Below are 19,284 nucleotides of genomic sequence, written 5' to 3'. Positions count from 1 at the left end.
ATGTGGATGTTATTAATTTTACAAAATGGAATACAATAAGTAGTGCAATGTTGAATTCTGTTTTTTTTTTCTTTCTTTTTTTCAATTTCATGACAGTCTTCCAAAACAATTTATTCAAGGTTCAAAGTCCATAAGATTTACAGTTTAAGGTAAGACATAGTCACACAATTCACAAGGTTTAAATTACACAGGATTTACCATATGTAAAACATGAACATGAAACATATATTAATTTTTATGTATTTTATGACAACAACATTTGAGTTTTGTTTGAGTCTCCTGGCGAACCAAGCTGCTCCAACATATCCACAGATCTCTGGTTCTGTCTCTGTCATGTGGTGTGGGTCTGACAGCATTTTAATTTGCTCCTCTTCTCTCTGTTTTTGTACCGTACTTTAAAGCCTTTAAATCCCTTTTGCCTAATTTATTTTTAATTTTTCCATCCTTCTGATTGGAGGCACTTCAGGGCGGGTGCCAAACTTCTTGGCAGTCATGCATCTGTCCGTGTGCAGGAGAAAATAGCTGCTGTTTCTGTCCAGTAAAATAACACACCCTTTGTGCCTCCATCGTTCCCCAGAGAAACACAGTGTTCATCATCCTACAGGATCTGTTATATTTTGGGACTTTTGCTTTCGTTGATTAATTTAAATACATTTCTCGAAACCTTAATGAGTGATTTCAGAGACAGAATTACACCCTATTCAAATATTTGTAAAAATAATACCATGTACAATTTTTACACTTAAAATGCAAGACAATATCAAAACAAACCACAAAAACACAAGGAAAATAAATACCATGAAAGATAAATTAGGAAATACATTTCAATACAGTCTTTTTAAACAAAGAACATTTTAAGATGCTCCCTAACTTTGGAAGATTTGTCTTTTGTTCGTCAGAGGATAATTTGGGGACACTCCCTTGCCCTAAAAGATTTTTCAAATATGCTTAACACAGTCCTCAAATAATCAATTATTTTTAATATTAAAGTAAACAGTTCTTCTTGATTCAGACCTAATTCAGTTCATTCTTATAGCAACAGTTCTTCACATGATACAGAGCTTTGTTCCAAAACCTAGTGAGCTGTTTTATTGCCTGCATAGGCAGCATTCTACTTGTCAATGAACTCGTTAAGAAATTAGAAACACTCTACAATTCTGGACAACAAACATTCTTGAGATGCAATCAAGTTTATAATTAGCATGTCAAAACACACATGAAATATTTGTTAAAATAATATGTTCTTAATTACACTACTGCTCAAAAGATTTTTTTCATGTTTCGAAAAAAGTCACGCTCACCATCAATTTGATCAAAAATACAGTAAAACAACTAAAATTCTCTTTTAATATATTTTTAAAATGTATTTTATTACTGGGATGGTAAAGCTGAATTTTCAGCATCCATTACTCCAGTCTTCATTTTCACATGATCCTTCAGAAATCATTCTAATGTGCTGATTTAGTGCTCAAGAAACATTTCTTATTACTATCAATGTCGAAAACAGTTGTGCTGAATAATACTTTTGTGGGAACAGTGGTACAATTTTTTGAAATATAAATCTTTCATAATATCTTTCCTGTCACTTTTGATCAATTTAATGCAATTTTGTGCACAACAAATGTATTTTAAAAAATCTTGCTGAGCCCAAACTTTTGAACTATCTATACTGATATACTTCTTTGAATGAACTGAAAGAAATATAAGTTTATCAACATTGTTCTCTTCTCATCCCCTATCTTGCATGTATATTTTTGAGCTTGTTGCTTGACAATGTTGCCGCATACAGGCAGCTCATTAGGATTTGAAACAAAGCAAAAGTCTGTTAACATGATGCCATGCATGCTTAAATGTAATGTGAATATACTGTATATTGCATGTTTTGTTGAATTCTTTTGTTTTGAGCAGCTTTGTAAACACCTGCGATTTGTTCTATGCGCTCCTTGGCAGCCTCTTTGCTGAAATCTGCATTTGGCTCCGGTTCTTCCGCCCCCTTCCTTTCTCCTTCTCTGCCCCTCCTCTGTGCCTGTGCCGGTCTGCTCTCTTTCTGTCCTGTTTGTTATGCTTGTGATTCCCTGATTCCTTGTTGCTGTGACGCTGACTGAGTTCTTTGCAGTGTCGCTCCAGTTTGCCGTGGTTGATCAATGCCATCACATCCTGGTACCATGGCTGGGCGGAGACAAATGTGGGGCTCCACACAATTAAACGAATAGTAACGGCTGTCCAGCGGAATCCATGTTCTTCTAGCTGACAGTGATAAACACCGCCGTGATTTAGCTCAGCCCGGGGAATGAGGATGCCCCTGTCAATGACAACCAGCTGCTCCCCAGGTGTGACCTGAAAAACAGAAGGTTCAAATTTAGAGACATCTCAATATTTGATAATGTTTTGAGTGTGCAGGCATGAGTGTGCATGTACCTTATGTTGCTCCAGGCTGTTCTCACCTACGTCTTTAAACCAGGTGACTGTGGCATGGTGAGATTTGGGTAGGCACTCCAGGTAGGTGCTGTTACCCACGGCAACAACTAATGTCTTCTCCTCTGCCTCCACCTGAAGACCAGCTGAATAACATTGAATAGAATAACAAAAATTAAAAGAATTTCAATTAAATTTTAAATTAATAATTTTATAGTAATATTAACAACTATAACAAATATTATTAGCATTACTACTACTACTATCATTACTATTATTATCATTACTACAGTTCTAATTAATTGCTAGCCTATGTGCACATGAACACGGCATTTCTCAAATAATAATAACATTTCATTATTTCATTTTTTAATGAATTAATTGATGGTCTATGTGCACATACACATGGCATTTCACACATAATAGTAATATATTTCTAACATATTATTATTAATAATAATATTTTTATTGCATTTTTTGATTATTTGATTATGTGCACACATGAAATTTCACACATAATAGTAATATTTTATTATTTTTGTTGATGATAATATTAATAATGAAACATTTATTTATTATTATTATTATTATTTCTAATTATTATTAATATTAGATAATTATAATTTCGATTTTTTTTTTTTTGCACATAAACATGCCATTTCACACCATAGGCACTGCGCAATGCATGTTTTTCTAAAGGCACAAATGGTAAAAGTTCATTCAACCTTTAATAAGTTTCCACCCAGATTTAATGAGCAATGAATGAAATCAACATATAAATAAACACAAAAATGACAGAGCTGTTCCAAAGCAGGATGTTCAGCAATTGTAAATGTCTGGTTGTCTGTGTGTCTCACCTCCCTGTCTGACACACTGGTTCAGCGGGTTGCCGTCATCATTAACCTGACGAATGTTTCTTCTGCAAATAGGGAGGAATGTTTCAGATCAGATTTATTTCAGATATACCAACACGTTTCAGTTTCAGTGTATTGGAAACTGCTGATGAAATGGATTCTATCAAACAAGCTGCCTATACAAGTGTGAGATGTGTGTCACCTGCGTGCAGTCAGCATGTAAGGGCTGCAAGAGTGGCCATCCCAGGTGCAGTATGGGTCTCTAGCAAGACAGCATTCAGCGCAGGCTTGGCCGTACAAATCGCAGTGGAACAGACCCAATTGAACCACACCCTCTGCTGATCCAGCAAACAGCCACTGCTGGAGACAAAACACACACACACACACACACACACACTGATATTAGGCTGTGATCCTCTTTATTGCTTTTCTTCAGTAAGCAGGAAAGCTGGGCCAGAAACACAAAGATCTAAATCACATTCTTATTTCCAGCTTCAGAATTACAGAGCTCTTTCCATCCCAGTTCTTCGGGTTTCAGTGAGTGTTTCATGGAAAGAATGTGTATAAAAAAAAAAAAAATAATTCACAGTTTCATTTTAAATATCTTCCACCCTCTCACGCTGCCATGGCGACAAGATGAGAATGTTTATAAAAGTGTGTCAGTGTATCTTACATGTATATTCATGTATGTTTGTATGTATGTGTGCTTCCACTGAAAAACATGGTACCTTTTTCTTGGACAGCGTCATGGCCGTGATTGGTGACTTGTTCTGTTGAGTGACAGGAGATGAGCAGTTAATGTTTCAAGTTCAAAAGGTTATCCCAATGAATTTAGAATGTTAAGCTATAGCAGTTTTACCTTAAAAACCTGCAGCTGTTCCAGAGTGATCTCCTGATTCTGTCCGTTAGCTTTAGGGAGGTGAATCACTTTCAGAACCAGGCCAGAATCTGAAAACACACATAAAATACACACAGTATTTAAACTAACTAAATGGACGTCACATAATTTCCCTCAGAAATTCAGCAAACCTACAGTTTACGTCAGTATTCACCACAAACACACACCTGTGCCAATGAACAGCACGTCATATTGTCCATCCACCGCCTCCACTCTGTCCACAAGGAGGCGGGTCAGTTTATAAGGCACGCCCACTCTGATGAGCAAAGGATGACCCCCAAGTGGATTTACCACTTCCTGCATTAAAGGATGTGTGCGGCTAAAGAAGATGACATCGTCAGGATATTCCCTTGTTGATTTGAACCCTCCATATGTGCTGCTGGGACACTGAATTTTGACAGGAAGTTCAGTATTATGGTCCAAAAATAATTCTTTACATGATATTAGAATAAACTTTTTATACTGTACATTATACTGCTGTAATGCCTAATTGGATTTGAACACTCACTGTGCCTGGTCTGGGATAGGGAACTTTGCCTGTATACTCCGTCCACTTGTACTGTTGACCCTCCCTATGAAGGAAATTTCCTTTAAAAGCTCTAATAATATCTTGCATTCTGTAGACGCACACAGCGGATCCATTCAAGACATTGCTGTTGAGAGAGGAAACAAACGCACAAAAAAATAGAAACATGAATTATTAATTGATTGAGGGATATAAACAGACAGCATCAACAGCAATGAATAGGAATTAATCACGATGTATCAAAACAACAGAATTAATCTTATTCAGCTCCCCTTCATGTTTTTGGCCAGACTTAAATCAAATTAAAACTGAGCTCTGGTGGCACAAATGAAAGTGGCACTTAAGTTCAAGTGTGAAGCTAGTCGGCAGCAAGGCACTGACTCCTCAGTGAAAGTTAAAATGTCATCTGATCTGAATTGAATTGAATTTGGGTCTGCCGTGAAAGCTATAGTCTTTACAAGTCTCTGAGAGATTTAACAGTGGAACAGCTTAGCAGACAGCAATAACACTGTCACTCTTTCCATACTGCTTTTTCTATATCCATACTTCATTGTGCACTCCACCCTATGCAACCCTCCCCAAAACCTTAGGCAGACACACACACATTTTCACAAACAAAGAGGAAGGCATATGCTACTTGAGATGGCTGTTGTAAAATTGGTTCAACTTCTAATGTGTTTTAAACATCTTGGGTGCATTATTAATGTCATCTTAGACCAGCTGGAAAGCATGACTCAGTAATACTGCAATTCTATCCACACCCTTAACCACATAGGCACACACAGAGTTGTCATGATGTGCACATTGCTCTTTTCCATACAATTAAAAAATGCAGGGGCCATCAAGCTTCAAAAACAACAAAACAGCATAAAAAACAAGTACCATTACAGTAGTAAACTTGACTTGACTGAAGCCTACAGTAGCTCTGTATGCAGAAATGTAAGTCATTGTGTTATTTACTGAAAATCATGATATATATTTACAATTTGCATAATCAAATTTAGTGACTCATGATTTGTTACAAGTTCATTAAGATTCAAGATTCATATTTGATTATACACTACCATTTAAGTCACCAAGCCTGCATTTATTTAATAAAAAATAAAATAAAACAGCCATATTGTAAAAGTTTTTATTTTTTTTATTTTTACAATTTACAATTAAAAATAAACACACACACACAAATTTATTCCTGTATTTCAAAGCAGAATTTATTACTCTTTACCATTACTAGAAATCATTCTAATATGCTGATTAGCTGTCATTTTTGATCCTTGCTGAATAACATTAATGAAATTAATTTCTTTCAAAAAGCTGTTTTGAAAATTTTAGATTTGAAAGTTTCTAAATTTATTATTCATATCTATCAACATATAACAGCTTGAATTTCTTGTCTTTTTGTAAATAGCTTTAGAAGACCAGGAATATAGCACATAAGACATATGGACAAATTTGATGGTGATTTTTGTCAGTTTTGGAGCTTGACAATCCTTAGCCACCATTTAGTTTTTTGTTAGTTTGTTTTGTTTTGTTTTTTTTATGAAGAAGAGCAGCACCAACATTCTACTAAACACACCGTCTTGGGTTTTCTGTAAAGAAAGTCATATGAGTATGGAATGACTTTTAAAGCTGAGTAAATGATGACAGAAATTTCCTTTTTAATGTCTTCTCTTATTTCAGCTATGACTTTAGGCTCCAATTGTCATTTATTTAAAAACTGATACCAGGTCAGTGTGTAAGACTCACCTGGTAGTGGTGAAGAGCCCATAGATAAGGGGGTTCTTTTTTTCCTTTCCACGCTGAATAAAAATATCCTCTACAGAAAAACAGAAAACAGGATTAGAATATTAAACATGCTTTGTATGCGCTTTAGTCAATGCTAATGAGAAAGATTGAGTGTATGGTCTCTGGTTTCATCTCAAGGCTGTATAAACTCATGAAAAGAATATTTCCCTGGTCACACTCTCTTTCTCATTCAAAAAAAAAAAAAAAATGTGTGTAACGCAGCATTTTTGTGGTTTTACTTCTGTTTAAACACACACACACACACACACACACCTATATCTTCACAAAGAACTTGTGCCATCGGGGGTGGGCTAGTTCATTTCTGCATTCCAGCCATGTCAGATATAATCAAATGCCTTATCAACTCAAACACACACGTTAAGATGGTGGTTCTAAACTGGTTTTGCTTCAGGACCCAAATTTTACATTGGACAATATGTGACAGCCCAAAACAACAATTTTATTTTTTTTTAACTATAAAAGTAAACAAAAATGTAACATGTAAATTACCACTAATTTCATAGGTTTAGGTCATAATTTATATATTTAGCAAGGACACATTAAACTGATCAAAACTGACAAGAAAGAATTTTACACTTTTACAAAAAAAATTCCCAACTGTTTTCAACACTGATAATAAGGAATGTTACTTGAGCACCAAAACAGCATATAAGAATGATTTCTGAAAGATCTAGTACCGTATTTTCGATCAAATAAATGCAGCTTTGGTGAGCATAGGAGACTTTCTTTAAAAACATTAAAATATCTTAGCAACCCCAATTAAAAATACAGTGGAGTTTGATCAAACACGAAGCCCTTGGCGACCACAGTGTTAAACATTCATGCTACCTCAGACACGCTTTTGACTGACTCTCACAAACTGTTAAAAACTGGGAACATAAACTAGATCAGAACTATAAAACTGTTAAAACCTTTATTACACACCACTCTGGGCTAAATCTGCACGTATAAACACAGATGCTCTGTTTCCCCCTCCTATTTTACAGACAAACCAACAGAATCCTTTAATTAAGCATCCACTCTCCCTCTTTCCTTCTGAATCCCATTACTATCCCTCATTTCTGTCCCACCCCTCCTCTCTCTCTTTCAGATTGTTTTCACTACCCCCCATTCCCTGGCTCTTCTTCTCTTTCACTTTTGCGGGGACACTATAGTTGTGTCAATTTCATCCAACAAAAGCTTTTGTTTTCTTTGAGGACAGATAGTTTTGTCTGCCCTGCACTTGTTGACACTTCTCCGTCCTGCCACTATCCGTCCTTATCCCTACTAACCTCCGACTCTCCTGCTCTCTGCTCTCCTCCCTCATCCTCATCCCGAGTTAGCCAGTAGATTATGTGCAAACAGGATGGGGGTGCTACTGTAGATGTGAAAATGCACACACACAGATACTGGCGGCCTTCAAAACATTCAGCAGACCACCAAGACAAATGGCATATGCACTGGCACACTCATTTTAAGATACATTTATCATCATGTGGTTCAAAAATGCAAAATATTCAGGGGGAACTCAAGAAAATTAGTTCAATTTGTGACAAAACTTCTAGACGGGCAATAAAATGTATATAACCATAAGAAATTAATTCCTTAATAGGTGTTAGACATTAAACTTTTTTGAGTCATAGATATGTATGTAAATATCAGACCAGACACAACACGAATTCATCTCAGCTTCAAAATCAGAGCCACAGAAACTGGCAGCATCCCCTCCACACACACAAACACACACAAACACAGACATTATCTAAACTCATTTACACCAGACCGTGACGCATTCTGGAGTACTTTCAATCTCGCATACCAAAACACACGCCAGTCAATTTTTTTTCTTTAAAGACCTAAGCTTCATCTGTTCCATATTTCACAAGAACATAATTCACATAATTCTAACTCTACTCTTCCAGCAACCTGGCAGTTCTCAACTCGTATCATCAGTTTATGGATGTTTCTTTATACAATCTATAAACTCACTATTCCTGACAAACATTCACTGATTGCGGTGTGGTCTGGCCCATCATAACTATGGCAACATGATGCAGGCAGAGATTATGGAAGATGTAGTGGTTTAGGGGCCATGGAGCACAATGTAAACAAGACAGAGAATAGAATTCTTATAGTTTACCACCATAGGACAAAAAAAAGCTAAGATGAGATGCATATTAGCATTAGAGCATGTCTACATTATGAATCATAAGAACATTTTTACAGGCACAAATAAACATGAAAACTTTAAGAAATCAAACACAAAGCTGTTTTTTCATGTTCTAAATACTTTAGTAGGCCAAAAAATAAACACATTTCACAAGTCTCTAACACTTGAACATAACTGGACATGCACTGAGTTAAACAAGTTATGTAAACTCAGCTGTTTAAAGATTGCCATGCCACTGGACAATGAATAGTTCTGTTCAGAGCCGCTTGCAGATTTGATAAAGTTGCAGTCAGATATGGAAGCCATTCTTGATATCAGGTTATTGCTGGCTGTGTTTTATATCGTATTTGGGTGGAATACTTTAGGGGACATGCTATCTTCAGTGCAGTCGTCACTGATAACTGAGACGAACATTTCAATATGTATGCGCTGTAATGTGTATATCTTACACATATAATATATGAGTATGAGACTACAGTAAAACTTTGGTCAGAATGAGGATTTAAGAATTGTTTATTCTATGCAAGGACTTTGTTTACACAGACTGATTGATAAGAAACTGGTTTTTGTCTGAATTACTGTGTGTGTGTGTGTGTGTGTGTGTGTGTGTGTATGTGTGTGTGTGTGTGTGAGTCTACTGATAAACTTTGTGCCATAAATCAGGGAAGTTTTGGCATATGACACACACACACACACACACACACACACACACACACACACACACACACACACACACACACAGATTCAACAGTATAAATAATATTCTAAAAAATGTACAAGGTTATCTCAACACCTTATTTAATTTAAGATATTTGCTTAAACTTTGAATGTGTAATCAAGTGGGAGTGAAATGTTTTTAGTGTGTGTGGCATTTATATGAAGGTGTTTTTATTACTCACGGAGTTTGTCAAAGTGTGTCTGTATGCCGTCGGGTCCTGGTACTGAGCAAACAACACGAGCTTTCTGAAAGGTGCTCCATTTATGAACCAAACTACGCTGACCACCAATATCATTCTAAAAAAGAAAGAAAGAGAGATAAACACACTGATGCAGTACCATAATATCAGTTTCCTTCTAGTTTTCTCTAACAAAACTACCATGACACCATTGTATAATATATATACACCATGGATGTTTTGCATATTTTTGGACATGTACCATGATAATAAGGTTTTTCTTTTTTTTCTTTTTTTTTGCACATGTAATCTGTTAATACCATATTTTTTCAACATGTACTGTACCATACTAATATAATGTTGTTGTTGTTGTTTTTTTGTTTTTTTTTCAGATATATACCATACTAATAGCATGGTTTTTAGACATGTTCTTTGATGTAGATGTAAATGCCCTGGCACATGGATATGGTAATCATTATTTTCTATGACATACATGAAAGTACCAAGGCATTACCATCTGATTACCATCAAGTCAAGTCACCTTTGTTTATATAGCGCTTCATACAATACAGATTGTACCAAAGCAGATTTACAGTCTTAAACAAGAAAATAGTGTTTCAGTAATACAAACAAAATTCAATTCTGCTGTTCATCGCTGATGTCATCGTCCAGCTCAGTTCAGTTCTCTTCCAATATTATCTGTGCAATCAAGTCGACAATATTGCCAAATATTAAGTGTCCCCAGCAAAGCAAGGCAAATGGTGACAGTGGCAAGGAATACAGTTTTGTACATTTATTAATAATAATTTTGCAATATAAAAATGACAGAAATCCAACCAGACAGAAATTTCAATAAACTTTATTTTATTTATGTTTGGATCTCCAAAATATATGTATACTTTTATTTCTGTTTAAATTTGTACATAACTTATTATTGTAATAAAATTTTATTTCTGTTTGGATATATATATATATATATATATAGTCCTTAGCCATCTTCAAGATATATAATATATTATACTATATATAGTAATATATAAATATGTATATATATATATATATATATATATATATATATATATATATATATATATATTAGCCATCTATTCATATATGTTATATAGTCCTTAGGCCATCTTCAAGAATCGGAAAACACATCTCTTCCATCTTTATTTGACCCTCTAACTCTAACACTCTCTATTCTAATTCTATTCTTAAAAAAAAAAAAAAAAAAAAAAGCTTTCTAATATTTTTGTATACTGTCTGTTATCTTTTCATTTATTATACAATTGACAAAATCAAAAATGACCTCTAACACTAGCTTGCTCTATTCTTTTTTCTATTCTATCTGTTTTTCCTTTTATTTATTATATTATTTAAAAAGCCCTTGCTATGTGTACTGCGTTAAGCTAACTGAGACTTGTTATAGCACTTATATACAATTTCCCCATTTTTAAATCTCTATTGATAAAATCGTCCTCAAAATTAATAAACTTAAAAATATTTATTATATATAATGCAGTTACATTGTCAAGTGCCTATAGTGAATATATATATATATATATATATATATATATATATATATAAAATTCTATTATTATTTTATATGAAAATGACAGAAATCCAGCAGAGGAACAGTCAGAGTCATATCACCCAGCACATCAGATTCACAGAGGTGGTCATACAGGCACAGGAGCCACACAAGTGCAGTTAAGGACGTAGGAACACACTATTAGATACCTTGCAGACGCGGGCGATTCTAGAATAGAGGACCTTCCCAGCAGCCCCCTCTGCCTCCTGGGCGCGCTCAGTGAAGAACACGTAAACCTTATCATCCTCCTCATTATCACTCTCTGACATCGCTGCAACATGTACAAATTCAGCACCTGGAGAGAGCGCGAGAGACAAAAATACAGTTAACTAACACATACATCTGTTACTGTGTAAACAATATGGTTGCATTTTTTGTGTTTAACTGATAGACCACAGTGCATCTTTAATTGCTGTCAACGACCTGGCATGTGTATTTTTGTAAGTGTGAGTGTAAGTGTTAGAGCTAGCTCAGGAGTGTGTGTTCTTGTACATGCACATGTATCACCTTGCAGCCATGTAGAGTCGTATTGTTCAGTGCGAATCACATGTCGCTCCCCCAGACTCCGAATAAAAGCAGTATCATGACTTAGAAAGTCAGATGAGATGCCAGCGTACAGCTCTCCATCTGAACAAACATGCACAAAGATTTAGATCAGAGTTACACTGGCATGTTCTCACACAAACTGAAAAATTACACATAAACACACAGTCTTACCTATCATGGCCGTAGCTGTTCTCTGGTGAGGGTCGTAAGGACATTTTCCCTTCCCTGACTCTGTGTCTTCATACTGCAGCATTTGTTCCTCAGCCTGAAATTCCCATTACATTATTTACAGTTCAAATTATAAATTTTTGCCTATACACAATAATGTACTGTATAAAACTTGTTTTTTTTTATTAAAAATCTCATATTATATTATATTATATTATATTTATATTATTTTAATTAAAAAAAAATCTGTTTGGACGTAATAATTTATTTTATTAGAATTATTTTTATTAATTTGTATTATTTTAATAAATTAACATTTAATTTTAATTTATGAGCAATTTATTTATTAGTAATATAATCCTCACAAAATTGTATAATCTGACATTTCCTATTCTACCACCTGAGACACGCATAGTACATAATATTATAAGTACACAAACACAACAGGAAGCGTTTATGTGAGTGAGGTGCATGCTGGGAAATGTAGTCCTTTACCCTGAGGAAGAGGTTGGTGGGGATGAAGGCACAGCGAGGGTTGAACGCTCCAGTCCCACAGGCGTAAAGATGTGTTTGGTTATACAGCTCTAACACACGCAGGAAGTTTGCACAATCCGTCTGTGACATGAAAAGGAAACTATTACAATGAGGATTGAATTGATTTTGTTTGTGATTAAACACTTCAAGAAAAGCTGTCTAAACAAGCTGTGTTTCATAAAATCATGTTTTACCTGCAGGTTTTTTCCAGCCATGATACAGTTCTGGATCCGATCAGGACTTGCAGGCCAGTATATCTGAAATACAGCACACACACACAGATGTGAATCTCATCTGGTGCACAAGTGTGCATAAAAGCACCTCTTAGTCATATTAAATGTTAATGCTTATGCTGATTTCATCATGTAGCATGCAAGGAATTACAGTTGGATGCCACCCTGGCATTACTCAGATGAAATCATTATAAATACACACTAAGTTATGTAGAAAAGCAGGGATGGGCTCACACACACACTCTTACTCACACAAACATCCACAAATACACTCACAGGGCCTAATTCATGCAACAAATGTTTGTTTGAAAACCAATACATAAATTGTGTTTTTCAATTTCAATGAGAATGGGACATGTTTTTTAGCCTGGGACAGATTTTATAAGATAAGAATCTGCTAGTAAAAGCTATCTTGTTTGATACTACAGCATGTTTTGGTAAACTAAACTATCTTTTTAAAATTCTTGTTATTTACTACACTCAACTTGCTTTCGTCTGTACAATGAAAGTGAATGGTGACTTACTAGCTCCAAAAATACCATAAAAGTACTATGACATCAGTTCTTGTGATTTATATATGATATATTCCAAGTCTTTTTATATTTTCTCAGCTTGACAGCCCATGGTCACCATTCACTTTCATTGTATGGAGAAGAGCAGCATTAACATTTTGTTAAACTTCTGCTTTTGTGTTACATATAAAAAATACAGTATATAATGACAGAATTGCACTTTTTGTATGAAGTGTCCCTTATTTAAGAATATTTAAAATATATATGTGCGCATGCATGTTTGGGCACGTGCATACCTTGCAGGGGGTTTGAGTAATATCATCCAGGTTGGTGGACAGCAGATAATCTTTCATACCAATGTAAAGACGACGACCGTCTTCATCCGGCAGCAGAGAGTTCAGATCTCCAGCGGGCACAGAGAGAGATATGAGCCTGCCGCTCCGCATCAGCTCTAAGAAAGAGAGGGAGCGATTGAGAGAATGTGAACTGATTATTTCATACATTTCTGTTATGAGTATAGACCCTTGCAGCTGAGTTTTACATATATGCAGCATTGCTGTTTTCCATAACAAATCTTTTATTTCTGACAGGCCAATAAAGAAAATGCAGTTCAGATTTACTGTTTTTATAGGAAAGGGAAAAAAACAGTGAAAGAGGGTTTCTTTCTTCCATGCAACAGATGGTGAATTTCTGTAGAATGTCCTGGTCAGTTTTTCCAATTTACTGTCAAGCTCTAAAATTACTAAAATTACCATATCATAAAATGGTCTACAACTTGTGATCTATGTCCCAAGTCTTCTGAAGTCATAAGATAGCTTTGTTTGAGGAACAGACTGAATATGAAAGAGTTATTCAATGGAAATAACTGAAAACTCAATGGCACAATGATCCAGTTACATTAGTTAAAAGCCCACTGGAGGAGAAGAGTTTCAGAGAATCAACATTTCTTTCTTACACAAAGCAATCATATGACTTGAAATATAGTGCATCATTCAGATGTACTATTTCACAACGCTCCAGAAGCAACTAGTATTGTTCAAAACATCTCCTTTGTACTCCATGGAAGACAGAAAGCCAAGCCACTGGTTTAGAATAACATGAGGGTGAGTAAATGATGATAGAATGTTTATTTTTGTGGATTAACTATTTGTTTAAATACATTTAAAGCTGTCCACCAGAGTAACACTGTATTCTGTACTTTTCCTTAACACAATGAACTCATATAAACTCATATGTGGACCAGACAGGCTCACCATTGAGCAGAATAACCTGTTCAAAAATATGAACAGTCCAGACAGACAAAGAGATAAAATAACGTGTGCGATGAATGGAATAGACAAAAATATTGAAAAAATGACATGAACAAATGAATTAAATACAGTGAGAGTGCAGCAGATAATATTATAATACACCAAAAATCCAATGCACACATATCACGTTAGTTGTTCTATAGATTTGCATGTTTATGACTCCTTTAAAATATTCTCTCACTCACCCACACACACTAAAAAATGTCAGCTGTCACGAGGAACATGCACACAATCTGTCACAGCCTGAAACCTCACACATGCATTCCTGGCTCTTTCTTAGTGGGTGTGTTTGCTGTGTAAACAAGTGTGTGTATGTGTGTCTATGAACATTTAATTACTAGTTGGTGTGTATGTGTGTGTGTGTGTGTGTGCTCAGATCACTCAGATGGATTACAGGCTGGTATTCCACCTGTCTCGAGTGTGTTTAACAGGAAGTGAGGGAGTTTTCATGACTAGGTGGTCTAGAATCTGGTAGCCCCAGACTGTAATCAGTCTGACTCATGACCTTGTTAGCCATAAACTAAATTAGACAAACAGTGAGACATTCTGATGGTCTTACACAATTAGTACAACTACTGTCATTTTTCTCTCATACACACACAAAAAAAAAAAAAAAACAAACACACTTAACACAATGAACACAAAGTGAGTCACAGACCCTTCTATCCATCATTCTATGACCAGGGTATATTTAGCCACATACAGGCCTAGTGTTGTATATTTAACCACACACAAGCTGTGAGTGCATATCTGAACATTAGATCATCACAGTCATGAGAGAGACGGATGTGGGATTACATGATTAGTGCAAATATATAGCATGTGATACAGCTTAGAAACATTATACATCTACATGAGGGCAAGCGCGCCCTATTGAAACATTGAAACGCCCAATCTTTACTACCAAAAAATATTAAAAAATTATTTTTAATAATTTACTATGAGCCCTAAACAAAATATTACATAAACAAAAAATGACATCTACCAAAAAAAAAAAAAAAAAAAAAAAAAAAAAAAAACCTTTTACTGATTTTTTTTTCAATGAACAATTATGAGGATCTCATTTGAATCAGTCTGAAACACTGTCTTGCAGAGTCATAAAAAAAAACTAAACAAAAACAAAATCGTTAATTTAAAAAAAACATAAATAAAAAAAAAAAAAAAAAAACAAAAAAAAACTTAAAAAAAGAGAGATTTGCATGTAACTAAAATAAATAAGTTGAAGTTTACAAAAATTACTAAAAACAAAACTGAAATAAATATAAATGGACATTATAACTGAATATACTGAAATATGGAATCAAATGGAACTGATTCAAACTAAATCGAAATGGGCATCAAATCGAAAGCTTGTGAATCGTAAGTGAATTGTGAAATTTGATCCAAAAATCTGTTCACAAGCACACACCTCTTATACAATAATTGTGGATGGAAGTATGTTAGGGTGTGTTGGCCACAACTTTTCCCATAGTGCTACTGGCAGACAAGAGCAAACAGTAACTTCCTGTGCAAATTGAGTTATCGGCTATTACTACTCAATCCACCAGTTGGCATGTTCATATGTGTGTGGTAGAAATGTTAACAGGTGCAACTATAAGTCTGTGACGGGGAACACAAGGCCCAGAGATCATGCATAAACACACAGACAGCTAAAATAAACTGGGTGAACACACACTGCTGTGTTCTGGAATTTCTCAACTCTCTGTCAGTCAGACCTACTAAACATGACCTACGACCTGGGCTGAATACGAGTATACATCATAATTACAACACTCAAATGCACACAGATAAACATACTTGCCAGAGCTTATACTTAATTGATTGATGCTGTTAGTTATAATCACACCCAAAAGGCCAATCAACTGCAAAGTGACCAATAAAAACAGACTAGCTGGAAAATACATTTTATAGAACTGCTTGACATATTACTGGATATATGATTTCATTTTTTTATCCAGTGGCACAAAATCTCAGTATGTGTGTGTGCGCTACTTAAGAGCTGTCATTTATCATCTCTTCGGGGAAATCAAGCCAAAATGAGCTTGATAATAATCAACCACCAGCCGTTCCCTTACACAAACACATACTTATGCTCTACCCTCTGGGAGTCTGCGTGAATGAAAGGCTAATTGGGTAATTAAGAGATCCACATAAACACAACACATGCATTCATACAGATTCACACAGATTTATTAAGATATGTATTACCCCTAAAACTTTCTAAAAACATTTCACACACAATACACACATATACACACACTCTCTCTCTATCTAGCTTCTCTCACATTCAATCCCAGACATCGCTGATATACAGAATGAATCTGTGCTGTATCTGTGCAGGGTTTTCTAGGTCAAGGAGAAACACACAACCAGTTTCAGTTTACACAATGGCACATCACACATGATAAACGCCTGTCGAACCACGACTGATTACAGATGGCATTAGGGTAATTGGGTTTAAAAGAGAGAAAGAGTTTGTGTGTGGAGCACGGAAAGACTGAATATTTGTGTGACTGTGGGTCCACAAGGATAGTAAATCTTGAAATCTTCTACATAGTGGGGAAAAAATAGCTTAATAAACATACTAAATAATGTCTGTATTAAAATATTAAATGCATAAATGTTTGAAAAAATAAAACAACAACAACAACAACAAAACACCAAGAGCTCAATAGAAAAGCATTAGAGGTCAATGGAAAGTCAGTTGTCTCACCTGAGTGTTGCAATATAAACTATGCAGACCAACAGAACATTAATTAAATTATTTATGGTAACATGGTATTGCATAGTGCATGTTTTGAATGACCTTCTTAATTATTTTAAAATTATATAGTATTACTTTATAATAATAGGAATTGTGACAATTATTAATATTATTTAAATTGTATTTACTGTAATAATAATAATGATGATAATAATAATAATGACAACAATAATACAACCTGAAATCATTTACATTGAGGGAGGAAAATATCATAATAAACATACTAAGTAATGTCTTAATTAAAACATTAAATGCAGAAAGGTTTGTTTAAGGGTCAGGAAATTGAAAATGCCAATATCTCAATAGAAAAGTCAATAGAAAGTCAGTTGCTTCACCTGAGTTTTGGAAGTGCAGTCGTGGTTGTGATGGTCTCCATGCATCTGTTAGAAGTGCTGCCAGTGAAATTAAGCAGAAGAGAGCCTGCATCCTCTTCATGGCTGTCTGACACACACACACACACTCATGCGACTCTAGCACGGAGTAAACACACACTCTCTCTGTGTGTGCTCTGTTCAGAAATATCACACACACAAATGTGTGGTTGCAGCAAAATCCTCCCTTGGTCTGTCTTCTGTGTTTATAATATTGCGTGTGTGTGCGTGTGTGTGCAGTGCAGTGTAATATAATCCTGCTCAGGTCAGTGTTGCAGCAAAATCCTCCCTTGGTCTGTCTTCTGTGTTTATAATATTGCCGACTGAATTTCTCTTCTTCTGCTCCGTTCTCTGTTTTGTTCACTCTGTTATTGTCTTTCCCTTTCCATCTCTCTGCATCTTTTAACTCTTTATTAACTCTCTCTCAGTCGTCTCTTATCATTAACTCCTTTCTTTCAAACACTCCCCTGCTAGGAAGGAGGGAACTGTCCCAATTGTGCTCACCCTTCTCTCGCTCTCTCTTTCTTTCTATCCATCTCTCCCTCCCTCCTTCTCTGTGTATATCTTTTTTTAAGGAATAAGACAGCTGCTGAATGTGACTCTCTTAGGATTCATTTGCTTAATGGCTGTTGAAATTTCATGTTGGTTTTCTCTCTTTTCATCTCTCACCCTCACCGTCTTGTTTAAGTGCACACACACACTCAACACATTCCAATTAAATCTAACAGCATCAGAATTAATGGTAGCTGAATCAGGTCACATAAACAATTATCAAAAGATCAAAAGAATAAGAAAATGAGTGCGAAAACCCTTATTGCCCCATGGCAGACTTCACAGCACTCTCTCTCTCTCTCTCTCTCTCTCTCTCTCACACACACACACACACACACACACACACACACACAAACACAAACACAGTTTCTGGGAGATCATAGTTCTTTGCTGTATGAAAATTTCACGGAGATCGAGGAAACTGTGTGGATTTAACGCCCTCTAGCGACTAAACGAGGATTATTTTTTTAACATACCCCCCTCATCACAAGAAGTAAAATTAAGACAATTATCAAATAAGGCGCCACAGTGTCACTTTAACCCTGTACAAATTAAACAGAGTGTGTTTGTATTATCATGATGGGGTTTATTTTGTGATAGTGACTGATCAACTGTACTTTGTTCCGCTTATTTCACGGCTACTTTACATAGACATGAAATACTGATTTGAGTTGAAATTGTATTATCCTATTGTATATTAAAGTGCACACAGAGCAACAACTTTACAATATTAGCTGATTTATATTATTTTGTATAGGCCTTTTCATCCGCATCCAGGAATTTTTTGCTAAAATACATAAGCTACCAATATAACCGTCAATTTTATATTCCCTCTTATCCGTGTCTCTTACCAATTTCTTGTTCTGATGTTTTCTTGCTTTTCTACCTGAGCTTCTATCCATAGTGTCGAATGATTACCATTTATTTAGCATGGAACTGTGGTATTATAGCACATGTCCAAAAGAGTATGGAATAGTTTTGTGTTTTCTTAGTGTGGGATTCAATACGGGACACAATACGGCTCGATTAAGCAGTGTCTATAATTTAAATGAGAATGCCACTAAATATACAGTACAAGCTAAAAGTGTTATTAAAAATATTTAATTCAATATCAAAAGTTACGAGCATTAGCCTAACAGTTTAATACTATAGTTCTATA

At 35.3% G+C, this 19,284-nt stretch overlaps 1 protein-coding gene across 2 annotated transcripts; it reads right to left on the bottom strand.

Annotated features, from left to right (window-relative positions):
* Positions 1–95: 95 nt before the first annotated feature.
* On the bottom strand, positions 96–17,732 carry LOC109095500 (semaphorin-3A-like). 2 transcript variants are annotated; one of them, XM_042762341.1, is made up of 17 exons: positions 17,538–17,732; positions 13,425–13,579; positions 12,578–12,640; positions 12,345–12,464; positions 11,853–11,946; positions 11,643–11,762; positions 11,285–11,430; positions 9,548–9,662; positions 6,440–6,509; positions 4,676–4,820; positions 4,335–4,554; positions 4,129–4,217; positions 3,998–4,039; positions 3,472–3,629; positions 3,273–3,334; positions 2,419–2,561; positions 96–2,337 (listed from the first exon to the last, which is right to left on the bottom strand). In XM_042762341.1, the coding sequence occupies exons 1-17, from the start codon at positions 17,635–17,637 to the stop codon at positions 1,933–1,935; spliced, it is 2,247 nt and encodes a 748-aa protein (XP_042618275.1). In that variant the 5' UTR covers positions 17,638–17,732; the 3' UTR covers positions 96–1,932. The 2 variants fall into 2 exon arrangements, with proteins under 2 accessions (XP_042618275.1, XP_042618276.1); XM_042762342.1 differs by having other exon boundaries at positions 3,472–3,626.
* Between the last annotated feature and the right edge of the window lie 1,552 nt (positions 17,733–19,284).

The sequence above is a fragment of the Cyprinus carpio genome, chromosome A8, assembly GCF_018340385.1.
Source record: "Cyprinus carpio isolate SPL01 chromosome A8, ASM1834038v1, whole genome shotgun sequence".
Classification (NCBI taxonomy): domain Eukaryota; kingdom Metazoa; phylum Chordata; class Actinopteri; order Cypriniformes; family Cyprinidae; genus Cyprinus; species Cyprinus carpio.
The sequence above is the reverse complement of the archived record's forward strand: the minus strand, read 5'-3'. Positions and strand labels throughout refer to the sequence as shown.

Bases quoted from the DNA above. Each gene is read 5' to 3' on its own strand.
- LOC109095500 (XM_042762341.1), bottom strand. From the start codon at position 17,637: ATGAAGAGGATGCAGGCTCTCTTCTGCTTAATTTCACTGGCAGCACTT. The intron at 4,821-6,439 runs GTGAGTCTTACA...CTCTCTCAACAG, and splicing joins GGGCTCTTCACCACTACCAG to CAATGTCTTGAATGGATCCG. The intron at 4,555-4,675 runs GTGAGTGTTCAA...GTCAAAATTCAG, and splicing joins CCTATCCCAGACCAGGCACA to TGTCCCAGCAGCACATATGG.